This window comes from Channa argus, chromosome 11 (assembly GCF_033026475.1).
Source record: "Channa argus isolate prfri chromosome 11, Channa argus male v1.0, whole genome shotgun sequence".
Lineage (NCBI taxonomy): Eukaryota > Metazoa > Chordata > Actinopteri > Anabantiformes > Channidae > Channa > Channa argus.
Window position 1 is genome coordinate 1,535,597 of NC_090207.1, and position 18,122 is coordinate 1,553,718.

The following is an 18,122-nucleotide window of genomic DNA, read 5'->3' on the forward strand; positions in this document are numbered from 1 at the left end:
ATAAAATGACAAAGTGAGATGTTCATTTAGGACCGAGGCGGCGCTTTGATCCTAGTGGGCCTGTTAGCACCAGGTGCTAATTAGCTAACGTTAGCTGAGCTAAAGGTGAAATTAACGTTACCGTGAGCCTGAAGTTACGGTGTCTGTTCACTGACTGAACCCACAGCTTATAGTCCAGTGAGGGCGGTGAACGGAGTCTCTCTGTCCTAATCAGCATCACTTTGTTCAGGTGTGTAACTCTCACCTGCCACCGGGGACACGTGTTTCACCTGTTTCCTCGTTTTTACTCAGCTGTTCAAAATGGGCCGCTGCCGCCAAACTGGCACAAAGCCGAGCTCCACAGACAGACACAGCAGTCGGGTTTTGAACCTGAACTACGGGAGAGTCTGTGTGAGAAAGCTGCCTGATGATGGAGCCGTGAGGCCCGACGGAGGACGTCATTTCCCGGTGGTGGTGCAGAGGTTGGTGCACGCGAACCAAACTGCATTTGAAAGTCTGATAGTTTTACGTTTGCTCTTTGAGTGCGACGGTAAATGGCCAATAAAACGCTTTATATCAGACTGTTTCGAAGCTTGAAGGTCTTAAGGTAAAATCGGCATCGATGGTTCCAAGCAAAGCGACGCTTAACACCGGAGTTAAGAGTAAAGCTGTTTCACACAAACGTGTTCACTGGTGCTGTGTTTTTTTTTTTTGTTTTTTTGTTTTTTTAAATCAATTATAAGGTATTTTCCTAATGTTGGAAACTATTGTATTTTTGCATGTTTAGTGGTTTTTTATTCTTATGGCCTACAATTTATCGGGTTCCCCTTTAATTCCTCTGATCACAGAAAATACCACTTCTATGTATTGAACCATTTACAATTGTCCTAAATGGTAATTTAGTCCTTTTTTTTTACATGTTCTTAAAACCCTTAGAAAACAATGGAAAACTAACAAGGTTTCTTGTTCATAGCAGTTTCCCCCTTCACTTCTTGTTCCTCAGCTAATTGATCAGTGAATCATCTCAGCTTTGTTGCTTAACTCCCGGTGATGCACAGGTGGCAGCTGCAGTGATCCTGAAATGTGCCTCTGACTGCACAGCAAAACTACACAACATGACAGGAACTGTCAGTCAAGTGGACAGATTTCAGATCAAAGGCCCAAAATCCAGAAGAGTGTGGTGGTTAAGCTTGCAGAGGAAAATGATGCTGCATTTATGTCAGAGGAGCTGAGGTGATTCCTGCTGAAGTCTGTCGGCGTCAGAACGGCAGCCCGGCTTGTTTTGCATGTTATTTGCCTTTTTGAATAAAACGGACAATGCAAATTTTAACTCTGACGCCGGCTAGCATGGAACATGAGTCCAGCTGTGTAACAGTGTTGTTCACTGAGACACAGAGCAGCATCTAGTTTTACGTAAACTTATGCAAACTAGAGGAGATGTGTCCTCTACAGAGAGATTGCAGATCACCAGAGAGAAAATGAGTTATGAAGAACTACAGTCCTTTCTAACACTGGAGGTAGGTTGTTTTTGTCTTTAAAGAACTTAAAAAAATTAATTTATATTTTAAGGTTTGCAGTGACTGCAGAAGGAAAATACTCCAGATGTTTTTGTGAGTTCTACCTGCTGAGTTTGGTGCCTTTTAGAGAACCGTGGGGTCTGGAGTGTAAAATGAATTTAAGTCCTGCTCATCTTAAACATTTTGAAAAGCCGGATTTGTTTTTCAATGAACAGAAAAGCAAAATGGGTTTTTTTTTCACGCTTTATCTACAACATGTTAGTTTCTCTATTTGACTTTTTGTACAGATGTGCAGTTAAGGTCAGTTATTTTTCATGTCTGACGTGTTTCTTCCAACATAGCGTGTGCTGTTGGTTTTTGATGTTCAGTTTCTAATGATGGGAGAAGAGATGCACAAAATGAAATGTACCAAATTCCACTAACCCAATCTGTTGAGTCTGCAGTGAAATTTAGAACTAACACTAACCATAAGTTTTGAGTGACTCAAACTGATCTAGAGTCCAGAATCTAGACTCTAGATGGAGCCAATTGGAAGATGCTGTACATAGCCAAATGTATGTGGAAACCCCTAATTGCAGCCACGTGCGATGGCAGAATGTGATTTCTGCACTGTGTTAACAGTGTTTGAAGAACTGAACATATTTAAGACAACTGCTACCATACAGCTGTAAACATGGGTATTGAAAATGCAGAGTAATGTCCATGTACTCTCTAATGCTCAAGTTATGAATTGGTAAAAGAAGTTGGCAGTAGTTTGACATATTTAGAAAACGAACAGAGAAATTGTTTGGCTCATTAATTGCTATGAAAATCATTCCGGTTAATGTTTGGTTAGCTGATGCAACATTTTAGGGCTGTTTGTGTTTACTGCTGGAAACTTTTAATCTGTGGTCCAGTCGTACAAATCCTCCACCTGTTGAAGCAGAAGTAACAACCGGTTCATGCAAAGATGCAAGAACTGTTTCCTGTAATGTGTATGATGCAGCACAAAAAGTTAACTGGGCTTTGACCAAACGGTGAAAATTGAAAGAAGGGTCTTTCTTTCTTTCCAGAGTGACTTACTGGACAGTAAGTGGTTTGGTGTCTTGTCAAAGGACACCTCAACATGTGGACTAGAGGAGTTAGAGGACTGAACCACTGATCGGGCAGGACCCAGTGTATCCGCTGAGTCACAGCTGATCCCAGCGTATAAGCAGACAGAACCGTGTTGGCTTGCTGTGTACTGATGCTGTATTTTTTTTCCTTCTCCTGTAGAGTTTTGAGGAGGAAGTCTTCAGTCTGAAGACTGAGGCTGAACCAGGATCATCCTCCCCCCTTGGCGTGTGTTAGCCCTTCACTGACACTTCCTGTCATCATTCTTTTCTCTCCATCCTCCTCCATCCAAGATGAACCCCTATGGAAATACAAGCCTGAACCCACGTGACGTTGCACCTCGTGGATCTGAACCAGGTCCAGCTCTGTTTTCTGTTCCTGGCCCTTGTGACAATTCCAATAATCCAAACTTGTCCAGTTTACCCTCTCCTCCAGTTATCCAGACAGGTCAAAGTTCTGTTTTAAACTCTTCTCCCTGTGAGGCCACCTCAAACAAAGATGGAGATCAGAACCTGGTCCCACCGCCAGTCTTGGAACGCTCCACTTTACCCCTTCCAGCATCAGACTTTGGTTTTAATCTTAGATCTGGGACTCAGACCAATCTAGCTCCAGTCTCACCTCTGTCCCTGTCTCCACCTCCAGTTCCTGCTTCCACACCAAACCCATACCCTGCCGTCGACGCCACTCCGTCCTTCCAAGTCTCCGTCATTATCCCACCCCCTTACCCCTCAGACTCTCTCCCTCCTCCTATCACATCTCAGTGCTCTGAGGAATCCTGTCCAGACCTGGAGTGCTCAATCTGTTTCAGCCAGTTCAACAATATATTCCGCTGTCCCAAGATGCTTCACTGCAAGCACACCTTCTGCCTGGAGTGCCTGGCCCGCATCAACGTCAAGTCGGCCGAGCCCAGCACCATTCTGTGCCCGCTGTGCCGCGGCCTTACACCCCTGCCCAACCTCGGCCTGCCCAAACTCACCACGGACTCAACTGTATTGTCGTACCTGCCTGCTGCCATGCAGAGGGTCTACAGCATCCGCTTCATCCGCAACAAAGGGAAGCTGGAGGTCAAAAGGTCAGGAATCTACGGTAACATTTGAGGAGTAGGGATTAATATGGTTTTTGAACTTTTAAATGGTTCACACTATTTTAGAGGTTGAATCTTGTGCGTTATGCCCGTTAAAGTATTTTAATTTGGCTGCATCTTACAGTCTTATGGCAAGTCACACAAACACAAACACAAACACAAGCCTTCGTGTGCTTCTGTGTCAGCGTGGCAGTTTCCTTGCTGCTCTTCCACAAATGTCGTTTTTGAGTCTTTTTCACAGTAGAGTTATGATCAGAGGTGAGAGAGGCTTGGAGATGGAGCTCTGTAGGCTGTGGGGTTTCTGCACTGAAGTGAGGTGTTCTCATACCTAAATGTAAGGAGCAGCCCAGCATAAAAAAAAAAAAATTTTTTTTTTTAAAATCTTGTGTTGTCTACAAGATCAACCAAGTGCTAAACTACAGCCTTCACAAATGCCACATAGGAATAAATATTAAGGCGAAGTAATTTATTGCTGCAGACTTGGTTTCATGCTAAAGATTTCTCTGGAAAAAAACTATCATTGACTGACCAGGTGCCATAAGTGTATCGGTGCTTGTTAACGTGCATTTAGTGAGAAGCCTCGATAAAGAGAATGTTATGTTTCTTCCTGTGATGCAGGAAGTTTCTCTAACACTTCAACAAATGTGTTTTTCGCATTCAGGCCATCTGAAAATCAACAGCGGTGGGGTCAGAGGTCGTTTATGTCTCTGAGGTCAATGAACCGCTCTCTGGATGTGGGGCTTCCCAGTCCGGCCCACAGGCCTCGTCAGGGCGAGGCGAGCGGAGTGGGTGGAGCTTTGTTCAGACTGACGGGCAGGCCGGCTTGCCGAGCCTTCCTCCTGACGTCCGTGGTGCTGATGATGGTGCTACTGATGGGCATCATCGTCTTCATCACCTTCAAAAATAAGTGAGTGACATCACAGCACGTCTTGTGTCCTTGGTACACAGGGAATTTGTCTAATAGCACCAAGTGTTTCGCTACCTCTGCTAGAAGATGAAACTCATCCAGTGCAATTAAAAAGCCACTTTAAATTCATTGGCATCCAAAGATCTGACCTGAACACCAACTTACAAGCTGAGGAGCAGGGCACTTTAATCTGCTTCATCTTGTGGCAAACGACTCAAATAAACCACCCAGATGCCTGAAAACAGACCTTCCCTTCTAAGCCACCGACTGACATTCATGTTATGGCTGAGGGGAGTTGAATCGAGGAAACTGAGGAGCAGTGACCTTAAATCTGCTGCACAACTTTCACCTGTGCCAAAAGCTGTAAATAATCACAAAGCTGTCAGTACATAAGAGGTGGGGGAAACAGGACTCAGGACCTCAAACTCACTTGAAGGGGAGGGAGTGAGGGAGGGGGGGGGGGGGGGGCTCAGATGGCTGAGCTGAGTCATTGAAATGGTAGCGAGGGTGATGCCGTGTAAGTATCAAACAGTTTAGAATAAGAGGTCAAAGTCTGAGATGAAAATCTAACATGGAACATTTGATTCTATTTGATTTTGCACTTTAAAGACAGAATTCTCCAGACCAAATGATGCATGTTAGACTCTGTTGTTTACACTGGAGTCATTTTCCTCTTGTTGGAACAGCAGTTCCGCACTCGCTTCTAACCAAATGCTCGGAATGGGGATCATGCAAATGGGCTGAGCCACAGTTTGTCTGATGCAGAGATCACTGAAATACTGATACATGACCGAGGCTTCGATGTGTAACTGATCTGGCTGCAGTACAGCTGGAGAGGATCAGTTCAGCCAAATCAAAAGGACATTGTCCACCTTCTCTCCATAACGATGGTTTTGTTTATCCAGGTTTTCAGATGTGTCTGAGGTCAGTGAAAACATCAGTGTCTGTCCATAACTAGTTCTCAACTCTCTAGTATGTGTAATATTTTTATTTACACGACAGAATAAATTCCTTATCCTTTTATTGTGCTGGTGTGGAGGCAGGAATCTCAGACTTCCATTGTATGTGGAAAAACAAAGTAGAGCAGCATGTATAGTTCTAGTGAAGTGAGCCTTAATTAAAACTGCCCAAAATGTAGGATTTTGTTCATAGTGGTCTAAAGAGCATCAGCCTTTCCGCTTGTCTGTGGCAACTACAATATGCTCTCAATGTGCTGCACTGGCAGCCGAGTCCTGTTCAGTATGTAACTGGATCATGTTGTCACTGACCAGCCAGGAGATCAGTGACAGATTTGTATCAGAAAATGGGAAAATTCCCACTTGTGCTCAGATCCAATAACAGAACTAACAACGAGCAAAAATGTTTTGGAAGCACTTTGACTTGCAAATCAAGCTTACGGTCACCTGAAATCAGAAACGTCTCACTGAATGTCCCAAAACTTCCATGGAAGATGAACATTTTAAAGTCATTTGTATATGTTCATCAAAATGACTATTTGAAAAGGAAATATTTATTATTGCAAAGACTTCTATTTCAGTACTGTCAGGATTAAGTTTTTTTTGTTTTTAAATGTACTGTTGTTTTAAGGCTCTGACCTGTTTTACTGTGCAAACAAAAATAAAACATTTTATGTATTTAATGGTTTTAGCAAAGCTTGCACTTCCACCATGTTGCTTCATGGTCAACTTAAATAAAATTATTTTGAATTGTAATGATCATGTGTGGGTTTTTTTTTTTTTTTTTTTTTTTTTTTTTTTTTAAGTTGAGTTGAATATAATTTAATTTCTGAAACTTCTGGTGGTTTTTAATATAAAATGTTAAGAAATCCTCTGGACATTTTGTGCCATTCTGTTTGTTTTCAAGCCATTTTAGCTGTGTTGAATAAATATAGGTCAAATTTGCCAGATGAGATTTATTTTTAAAAGTTGAGCATTGTCGTGTCAGTTCCTCTAAAATTGCTAAGCTACACAATTTATCCTAACAGCAAAAGAATTTCCATTGAAAAATGCCCATTTTGATCCCACATTTATTTTAAGAAACATTTATTTGTCATTAGGATCAAATATGTGGTTAGGGGCTGATTTGAAAGAACATCTCTAAAAACCAGTGAGAACAAACGTGGGTTTTTAAACTCTGTGTAAAGCAGAGTTTTTGAAGACCAGTTTTAATGGTTTGCAACCTGATGGTGACTGGATCAACACAGATACTTGGCAGAAACATCAGGCATCCACAAATTTAGTTATTTTAACTTTAATCAATTTCTCATGTGGTTTTTAGCAGCGCGTTTTTAGAATTTGCCTTCATACTAACGGAATATACTTGATGCAACGTCTCCCTCTGCAGGTACAGAACCAACCAGTGGTTAAAACTTTAGCTCAGGGGTCTCGAACTCAAATTCCCTGGGGGCCACAGGAGGCAGAGTCTGGGTGAGGCTGGGCTGCATCAGGTATTCCATAAAAAACAGCTTTGATTAAAAAAATAAAATAAATAAAAAATCTAATCTTCTCAAACATTGCTAACAATTCTTTAACTTTAATGAGGTTTTCTGAACATGAACGGTTCTTCCGAACGTGGCTTCTCTTGCCTACTTCTTGCTGCCAGGTCTCTGGCAGCGCTTCCTCTCACATAGCTGACCCACATTTGTGTGACAGGTAGACACTAGGACTCAGGTAGGGGTGGTGGCAATAGAGGAACAGCAGCCAATGAGAGAAACGGCAAACTGACTAAGAGAGAAATGTGAAGCAGGTGTGGGAAGTTGGCTGCTGCTCATTCTGCTGTGACTGTTGAGATGTTTCTGCTCATGGTTTTAGTAAGTTACATTTATATTTGTGTTTTGTATTTTGATGTATCTAGTGGAAGCAGGTACTTAAATGCCCTGAGGTATTGTTTTATAATTTAAGTGGGTCTGCCATAACTTTTATAGGTTAACAAGTGGAGCAGTCTTATCACCTGGTGTATGGTGTTTATATAAAAATATAAAATGTATGTTTGTTTCCTTACACATTTTGTAACAGTGCTTTGTTTGGTTGCAGGCATTGCACTGACTGCCGTTTATTTTAGTAATGTTGTATGTTGTGGTTTCAATTTGTTATGTTGGTTTTGGATTTGGTTGAGTTTTGACTTTTCTTTTGTTTCTAGTACTACGGTGGGGTGGGTCCTCCGCCTCTGGGTATGGCTGGTATATTGGGAGTTCACTCACCATTATATTGCATGTCCTGTGTTTGCATGGCTTGTTGTCTTTTTATTTAATATGGTTTCGGCTTGTTGTGTGGTTACTTCACATTTAGGATACTCACAGCCCCCTGCCAGTGGGTGGCTCGTCTCCCGGCCGTAGTATGATTTTGTCTTATTCTTTTCCATTTAATTTTAGGATTTTGATATTGTTTTGTTTTTATTAAATAGCCGTTATGGCAGTTAACCCACACCGACTGTTGTGGCCTCTTTATTGAAGCCTCTGTGCCTGGCTTGTGTATTTAATTTTGATTGTGTATCTTAGGATGCTCAAGGTCACATTTGGCTTGAGGGAAGAAGCAGTTGAGACCCTCAGTATGGCTTGAAGATGATCGTCAGTAAGTCTGGACCTGTACTTGGACTTATTGACGTTATAGAAAAACTTTCTGCACAAATATGTGCTCCCAAAAAGTCACAGGCTCAGGGGAGCTGGGGGTCAGTTCTCTCAAAAGCTTGTCTGCTTTTCCACTCACCTCCCTGAACTTGGCTTTGAGGTCAGAGTTGCACTGCAGGTCATTCAGCTCCATTTGAAGCACAGGAGGAGGATCTTGCACATTAAAGAAGGGGTCATGTCTTTCATGATGACATGAACATCTTAACATTTGTAGATGGTAGAATATATCAGGGGAAAAAAGGCGACGGCTACCGGCTGTTGATTATCAGCTGGGACAGTGGGAACCATTATTTATTTATAATATAAAACAATAGGATGAAGCCACGGACGCGTTATTTACTGGTTTTTACTTTATATAATAACCACATAGATTCAGCGGTGAGTCGTAGCCAACACCGATGTTCCTTTAACTATATAACAGGCGGGTAAGAACCCGATGAGGCTCCAGCCTGACTCCGCAGCTGGACGGCGAACGGGAACTGGTTGAGTGGCCCCATCGGAGGTTCACTCCCCTCGGTGACATCGTCAACGGAACATCGGTGTTGGTCGGTAACATTGACTTCGTCCAGCTCGAGGTCAAACATGTTTATTTCACAAACAGTAACAAGTAGTAATTCTATGACGGCTATGTGATGTTACACTGGCGCCTCCATAGTTGTGCAATGTTTCTCTGCTTGCGTCAAGACTGGACCGCTGGCCCCGCCCCCGGAGCCAGATACTCCACTGTGATTGGTGAGTTCGTTCAGCTCCAGCTTCCGCACACAACGCGGTAAAGTGCCATTTATATAAAACATTAAACTTTCATATCGTACTCCGGGCCACAATTGGTGGCAGTGTGAGACCCCTGCTTTACATAAACCAAAATCGGATTGTCCTCACAGGGCTTTACAATTCATACATTATATTCTATACAAGGTGTGACATCCGCTGTAAACGAATAGTGACCGACGCTCCTGAAATACTAGTGTGTTGACATCATGCTGGTGTGTGTGAGGTCATTGTACTGATGACATGATTCCTCCTGAATTCCCTTCATTGTTGCACCTTCATCCACCCAGCAGGTGGAGCTGCAGCATCAAGAAATGAAGTGAGGTGTATGCGTGTACAGTAGAAGATGTTGGAGACACAGTTCTAAAAAAGGACCACAATAATCTGCTATATCCAATGACATGAGATTTGTTGAGCCATAATGCTGTTTGTGGAAGATGTAGGAACACATTAGGAAATATCCAGCACGGTACAGATCGTAGACACAACATGGACAGAAACAGGATGTAAAAAAAAAGTGACCAGACCTTCTCTGTGGGAACGACCTGGTTGGAAAAGATTCTCTGCACAAAAATGCTGGACAAATTAATTTCCTGTTAAATAACAAATAATAAACAGTTTTAGCACAACAGAAACTGGGAAACAGTTCAATAAAGGCCTTGTTTACACAGAGGTTATGTTTATGAGTAATAAAGTTTTTCCTCAGTGGTTGAGTTGCTTAGCTGGAGTTTTCTTCTTTAAAATTTTCTGATAATTAGAAAAATAAACCAGGATGATGTGGAGTTTCATTGAATCACCAGTGTGGGCTGAAGCTTTGGTCTTTGGTCATAAACTAAATTATTAAAACAATAAAATGTTGATGTGATGCTGATACTAGTGGAAAAGTTGGACCAGAATTTTCTACAATTCTCCCTGTGAGAAACATGAACGGGAATTGATTAATGCAACAGAAACTTCAAATGCAACCAGCAGGAGGGAAGGTCAGAGGTTATCAAAGTCATTCTGACACATACTGGGTACGAACCCTTTCAACAGTGCATCAGGTCGCTGAGGTTTAAGTCGTGCTTCTAGCACGGCAAAAGAACATTCCAGTGTGTTTCTCATAAATGTGGCAGCCTGCACGACCACCCTTCATCATTCCATTTAAAAGACATTTTTACATAAATCCTTTAAAACACTTGCCTCTGCAGATTCTTTAAAACCCTCTGTTTATGATTTGATTTAATTAGGTGTGATTGTAATGTCTGATCATAGATCTATGAAACTGTATAAGCAGATATTGGGGTATTACTGATGGTTCACAGACAGTTTCCTAATCCTTCACATACTGTAGCTTTTTACATGTTCTGATTAGGTTTTCTTGCTATAGTGTTTAGTCCAGTTGGCTTCATAACTTTCAGGTGACTTTGTTTGGTTGTGAGCTGCCGTGTGACTGTGGACAGATGTAAAGCTGATCAGCCGAACCCTGAGCGGCACATCGGGAGAGATGTGAAGGTCCTGCAGCATCCTCATCTTATAACAACAGGGAATCAAATGTTCAAATGTGTTATCAGAAATAACCTTGAAAAAGTAAAAGATTGGAAACACTGAAACAATGTTGTCTTATCAGATCTCAGAGAGGTGACATTGTTGGCTCACGCTGACTCTGCTTTGATATCCGCACGGCCTTTAAGACACAGTGTGGGTGTGGGTGTGTTAATAGGTGGCTTTGTGTATGATAGCGGTGGACACACCTTAACACAGTGATAAACAAGCCTGTTTCCATGGAGACCAACCATGTGAGCCACCGCTGAATCCCACCCATTTTTAGTTGTCAAATCGTGACTAGATCTGTCCTCCGTTCTCAAAGACTGACTACACCCAGGTTAAACACTCTGTTGCCCCGCTGGCAATCAGCTGCTACATGCCCCGTCCCCACCCTCAGCTATGCAACAGACCACACCTGCCACATCAACCCAAACATGACAGATGTGTAGCAGAGGAGCAGCGGAGGTCATTGCAGCATCCCTGCAGTCTGATATAACTTTAATCAATCCAGTCGACGTGGTAGAGGATGATCCTCAACATACTGGCTTCACTAATCCACTTTTGTTAAAGAACAGTTTCAAACCCTAAAAGTTGAAGTAAGGGAGATGAAGAGTCAGAGCAGAAGTGCAAAACTTGACATAAGGACAATGCAGAGGGGAAGAGAATAAAAATGTTAGGTTTAGGCACAAACACAAACCTGCTAAGGTTGAGGAAAGATTGTAGTTTGTCTCTTTCCTGCTGACTGTGTGTGTGTCTCTCAAGGAAAAATACGGAAGCCCACTGCTCTAGTGACAAATCAGTCTGGAGTCAAGGGAAGTCAGGTGTGTGGCATTATGAGGGTGAATGGGTGAAAGACATATTTCTCTTAATTGTACTCAGTTTGATGAGGATCCACCAAATCTTACCAAGAGGTTAAAAAACTCCCAATATTTTACTTTATTGTGCCCAAACTGAATCATACTTCTACAGTACAGCAGTGATTTATTTGTCCCTCTGTGATGTGAAACTCACAGCTGTGTTGACAGTGCTGTGTTACTGCACTAAACCGGAAAACACAACTCGTGCAACTGCAGTGATTTTAAGTCACAGATTAACGTGTTTCTTCTGACAGAGCTGTCAGATCAGGAAACACTTCTTTGTGTTATTCTAGACTAAGTGGACAAGCTGCATTTGGCGTCATTGAATTGAGAGGCCAAGTTTAGACGTGATATCAGCGCATGGGACATTATTGAGCGTTTTATTCTGTACTGGAGTGTGTGAGGCCTGATGGAAAATAACTGATGCAGCATTTGACCCCGACATCTCAAACTGGTCCACAGAAGAACAAGACAACAGCCCACGTAGAGTCTGTGACACACTTTGTTACTGAGCACAGCTTTGTCTCAGCTGCCTCGTCTCTGCAATCAGGTTGTGTAATGAGACAGACAGAGAGAATGAAATGCAGGTGTGTGTGTGTGTGTGTGTGTGTGTGTGTGTGTGTGTGTGTGTGTAAATGGCAGAGCTTGTTGTTGTTCAGCAGAGCACATACAGTAACAAGGACTCGACCTTTTGACTTTGAATGAACAGTGAACTCCCACACATTGTTAATTACTTCTTCAGTTCAAACTCAATTTCATCTGATGAAGGTCAAATAAGTGCGTGTGTGGGATGTTCTGGCTCGTTACCTGCAACTTCCAAACTTTTTCTCCGTATTTAAAAATTGCACTATTTTTTAATTCTAAAAAAACTTGAAAATTTATGGATTCTGTGCTGAGTTTTAATATGTTACAGTAACTCTGTTTAGGTGATACTGCTGCAGTCTGAAGCCACAGAGATGGTTGTTTTCTGTCCGTAGGGGACAGAGACAGAGAGAACAGAGGACGGTTTCTTTACTTCACTGACCTCATTCAGAACACTCTCATTCATCAGTCCAGGACACACACACACACACACACACACATTTGTGTGATAGAAAGCCTATTGTTGTCAAAGCAGGAGGGAACATCAACAGAGTCTCATGATGCTTTGCCAGTTTCCCAGCATGCCATTCTCTGTGGGGGCACGTAGGCTGCGAGGAACAGTTGGTGGACGGTCAGTCTGATGCCACTGATCAGAGGTCCACAGAGGAGACAACTGCTCTCGTTAACTTCACGCCAAGTCTGCATTCTCTCTAATTATTTCCAAGCACACACAGTATAATTAGATCCTGAACTAATTCTTCGACATCTCAGCATCATTGGATCGAGCAAAAGACTCTTGGAAATGTAGACTTCACTAACATTATGCTGTAGATTCACAAATACATCTTTACTTTAACAGTTCATTCATCATGTAAACCTTCTCATGTGGTTCACGTATCACAACATTTGTAAATGCATTTTTAGAAGTAAATTTGAACAGTGGGTATAAAAGTTATTTAAGTTCCCTGAATAACCTAGTAACCCGTGAACATGTTGACTTGTAGCTCCATCTCCATGTCTAACTACTGTGTACAAACAGCGACTCACAGCTTTGTAAGAACACTGAGAGCAAAAAAGAATAAAAGAAAACCGTCAAACGCTGTGTGTGTCAACCTGATACTAAAACATAGCTGGCTTCAATTCTACACTAATGTGTTGGACCACTAGAGAGCAGATGAACTCCAGAAGACTCTGACTGTGACATACATCTGACTTATTATCACTTTGTCAGGTTGTTCTAACATGTTCGCAAGCGGCCACCAAAAACCAAACCACGACTAGGAGGAAGAAAAAGGCCAAAAGGCTCAGGACACCTGCTGTGATGGTGAAATCCTCAATGGTTTTCTTACTAGCAGTTGGCTGGTCACGATGACATCATTTCGATTGATATTGACTTGAAATTGCTAAGTGATGACAAGTAAACGTGACGATGATAATGATAATAATCTCAGTTTCTCAGATAAACTGTTTGAGCAGCTGCTGAAAACAAAAGGACTTCCTGCAGGAAAACCACTGATGAGCCACAGCTCGTTGGAAACTGATTTCATTTTGTTGGATGTCATATGTGTCGTGGACTTTAATAAAAGTTGTCAAATGTCTCACAGCTTCCTGAGTCTGTGTGTGTGTGTGTACATCCACGTCTAGCTGTATCAGCTGGACATTCCAGGCTCGCTCCAACTTCCTCTTTCAACAGAATCTACACATTCACTCATTGATATTTGGCTGCAGCTGGACTGTGTTTTATCAGCACAAAACACACACACACACACACACTGCAGTTGACCATGTGTTGTGATTTCCAGTTTAGTCCAGTCACACTGCACTGACCGTCTGTTTAGAGTCACCTGGGGATTTTCTCACACAATCCAATGTGTTTTACATCACACAGCATGACAGTGGGACAAATACACCACTGCTGTCCTTTATCGAGCAAACATGCTAAAAACTCTCAGGTTCCAGGGTCTTTGTTTACACATCGAAATGCTCCTGGTTTTAAAGCCTTGGTCAGACAAAACACATTTCAGTTTGGACTCTGTGAATGTGAAATGGATTTTATCACTATTTTCCATTATTATATAGATCTGCAACCTGCAGAGAATTCACAATGTTCAAATCACTAATTGACTTTAAACACAAGCAAGATTAAAGCAACTCTAGTTTTTATTGTGAAGAAGACAGTGATGGAAATCATCCATTTCTTACTGTTGACTGAATTTGGTTCAGACGTCTACAGAGACGGGGGCTCGTGCCTCTGCATCTTCCTGCTGGGTGTCAACCTGAGAGACCGACACAGTAACACAAGAAACAAATGTTTATTACATGAAATTTATAGTCTGGACGCTTTTCGGACTCCAGTAAAATCCTGTGGAATTTATGAGTCTAATATCAGTTTGTGAAGACAATGAGTGATAAGACAATAATACGGTGGGAAAACTGCTCCTGCACAAAGTCTATGCTCCGACAAACCTGTTGAGAGGCCTCCGAAAAAAAGCTGCTTTGTGTTATCTTCTGCATCGAGATATGAGGCCGAGGTCTCCTGGAATATAACGCGCCATGAGGAACAACGGGTCTGTGGCGAAGTCCTGGGACTCTGCTCTGTGGGGGACACAGAGGACGATGAAAAAAGGAGCAGACTGTTATGGTTCTTTGTGTCGGGTTTGTCACTGGGCTCAGTTGGTACAAGGATACTTTACTGAAGCTCAGCTAAAGGTCACAGTTTAAGTTACAGCTACATAAATCACAGTAAAAACAAGAAAACCATTTCACTTAAAGGTGATCAGTCTGCAGAGAGGCAGCATGTTCTGGGGAACAGGAGTCACGACTCGGTAAAACTAACAAACATAATCAAGAGGAAAGTGAATCCAGTGCCTTTCAGCTTTGGGCACAGAAGTCAGCGGGTCTTGTTCCTGACTGCTGGTCTCAGAGACTGTTGCCTGGGGGACGCTGATCTCCAGAGTCTCCAGCAGCTTCTGCATCTTTTTGACCGGCAGCTTCTCTGGGCCCTGCAGAGGACGGAGAATGTCAGCGCTTGAATGAGTCGACATTAAGTTCAGGTGCCACCAAACAGGCTCCGTTGTGATAACTGAGAATTCCCACAGAGACCAGCTCCTAATAACTAATATTCGGGGTGAAACCTTTTTATTTCTGTATTTAGGATGTTTAAATATTGTAGTTAAGGTTTTTGGATTGTTTTTAAATCTTTGAGGACGTGAACATTTCTCGTACCAGTGCTTACTTAAGCAGCAGAAGGTAAACGGGGTGTTTGCTGACTCTGGACTAAAACAAGCAAAAAGCAGAACCAGTTACCAATGAGTCATCGTTCCTCTCTGGCATACAGCTCAAAAATATTCTGGTATTTCTGATTTTATAAAATCACGGAGCCCTGCGTGTCTAAAGCCTGCTCCTGTTACCATGAGGATGTGTCTGAGAGTGGCGGCTGCCTTCTTCACGCTGCTCTCCAGCTTCTTCCTCCTGCCGCTCTCCTCCCTAAGCTCAGACCGAACATGATCTGCTTCGACAGTTTTTGCGTAACACTTCTCTGACATGGAGGCCAGGCACAGTCTGAGAACACACACAGACAGAAGCCGTCATAAAGTCAAAGCCATTAAGGGGTAAAGCTCAGCAGTTCCAATCCAGATGCCCCTTAATGGAAGTTATGCTCTTTCATGCAGCATAATGTGTCATTAGCTGTCGGATTATTAATGTCTGTTCTAACACATAACCACACATAACAAATGAACACTGGAACTGACAAGAGACAAAAAGTCAACCTGAGAGCATCTTCCTCAGCCAGCACACACTCGTGCTGGATTCTACAGTTCTTTACATTGTCCACCAGCGACTGGTACTTGTTTTTCAGCTGCTCCATCTCCTGAGGAAATGGGAAAAAACAGGAAGATGTGGTAAAAGAGGTTGTGTTGCTCATTTTTTACGTACATACCTCTGAAAAAGCTGGGTGCTTTCCTTCCGTATGACACGGTTACAATGACAACGCTTTCTGTCCCTGAATGACATGTGCGCTTCACGTTTTGAATAAGGACGTTAAAACTGGGTGAAGAGTAAACGTCTGCTGTGGTGAGGAGGCGATAATCAAGATCAAGTGGAATCAAGTTTCATTAAATGCATCTAAGCAACTGAGAAGAACTGTAGAGACACTTGAACCTTAAGTACTGTGATGAAGTAATACAGTGACCTACAGCAGGTAGACCACAGAGTGGGGGTCTAGCTCACTGGTAGAGCATTTGGCTGCAGAGTAAGAGGTTCAAATCCAGATGCTCACTTAATCACAGCTATGTCCCTCTCTCTCACTCCTCTTACCTTCTCATTGGTGAACATCTCCAACTGAACTCTGTGGAGTTTGTCCCTCAGCTCATCCTCCTCAAGGCACATCGCACTCTCTCTGTCTTGGAGCAATTCTTTCTGCTTCAACAGTTCCAATGTCTCCTCCGTCAGATTCTGGATCTTCTCTGTCTCCTCGCTGATCTTAGTTCTCACCTCATGAAGCATCTCAGAGATCTTCACCTCAACACACTTTTTCTCTTCGTTCTGCATCTCAAGTATCCTGATGTTAAGGGAGAAGAAAATGCTGAGGTGGAATATCTACAGTTTGCTGATCTTTGAAAACACGAGTAGGACCAACAGAAGTTACTTTGCTTTCTCCAGCCCTGCTTCGGTCATCAGGCTCTGGGCAGCAGCTTCATACTCTTCCTGCTGATGGAGAAACTGCTTCTCCAGAGACTCCATGCTTGGTAGCTGCTGGATCTGCTCCATCAGGTGCTCCTTCTTCTCCTCCTGCTCCTCCAGTGTGGTACCTGAAGGAGCAGGAGCCAACAATTTCATATGTAGTTGCATCTAAAATGTGCTTCATACCAAGTGCTTGGAGCACAGTTATCCATGTATTTCTGCTGACACTAAGAATCTAGTGTGAAGACAAATTATTCTCTATTTAACACAGAGACTAGCGGTGAGCAGTAACAGTGAGCACGAAGGCTGAAACAGGAGCCCACTGCCCAAAATGACACATTTGGTTTGCAAAATGTTCTCACGCGAACAAAGCATCCAACAACAGCTGGTTTCCCCGTCAACAAACTATCACATTCTGTCAAATGGAGATGAAATCTTGACATCTGCATATGTTTGTAAGATGCCAAAAAAAAAAAAAGAATTAGGACAAAGTGATTAAATCAAAAAGAAATCAGTTCATCAGAGAATCCCTTACAAAATAGAACATTTGTCCAACTGTCTCACCCAGTGTCGTCTTCACTATGTTCAGTTTATCGATCTCCTCCTGCAGCTTCTGGATCTCCTGGCTGTGCTGCTGCTTCACCAGCTCCCTGTCCTGTTTGTCAGTCTCCTGCTGTTTCTCCAGCAGCACAGTCAACTCATCCACCTGCTTCTCCAGTGCAGCGGCCGTGTGTTTCAGGTACTCTGTGATGTCCTTCTTGTCCTCCTCCAGGGCGATCTTCAGAGAGACAAAGTTCTTGTTCTCCTTCTCCAGCTCGTCACATCTGAGCTGACACCTGCAGGATGAAGAGGGACATGAGAAAATACAATGAAATCGTTACTATTTAATCCAGAGTTGTAAACCCTGCTACAAACCCAGACATTGTCTGTCGTGGTAAATGTGAAACCCAATGTGTGCAGACATTTAAAGAAGCAGATCTCAATTAAAGGATTTGGTCCAACTGTTAGTTTCAAAGATCGAAAAAGTGCGGAGGAGTGTAGGAGAACGAACTCAAACAAATCCTCACGTTGTGACTGAGCTGCATCCGTTAAGATTTTCTGGTGTTTTGGAGGCAAAACAATAATGAAAAAGTATTAAAAACTTTAATAACAAGGATATTTTTGGGATGTTGCTCTGGCTGCAAAACAGCACTTTACTTGCCAATTTACTGTATAGCACCAACATTATACTTTTAAACTTAGTTAAGTTATTTCTCTCCCCAACAACAGCCAAAGCTGCAGTTATTGTTCTTATGATATAAATCAGTTTCTTCATTTTTTACATGTACCACTAAGGCAGTGCTAACTAACGTTAGCTGTTAGCTCTTAGGAGGCACAAAGTGGTGCTAATGCTAACACAGCTAATTACACTAAGTGACGTTAATTAATCAACGCTAACGACTAAAATGAAAACATATATCTGCATTTATAAAGCATATAGCCTTTTAACAAGCCTGTTAGC

The 18,122-nt window shown here is 42.5% G+C and overlaps 1 protein-coding gene across 1 annotated transcript; it reads left to right on the forward strand.

Moving 5' to 3' along the window:
- The first annotated feature begins 1,371 nt into the window (after positions 1-1,371).
- LOC137136820 (uncharacterized) lies at positions 1,372-5,014 on the forward strand. The gene is made up of 3 exons (XM_067522547.1): positions 1,372-1,496; positions 2,751-3,660; positions 4,334-5,014. The coding sequence occupies exons 2-3, from the start codon at positions 2,882-2,884 to the stop codon at positions 4,581-4,583; spliced, it is 1,029 nt and encodes a 342-aa protein (XP_067378648.1). The 5' UTR covers positions 1,372-1,496; positions 2,751-2,881; the 3' UTR covers positions 4,584-5,014.
- The last annotated feature ends 13,108 nt before the right edge of the window (positions 5,015-18,122 follow it).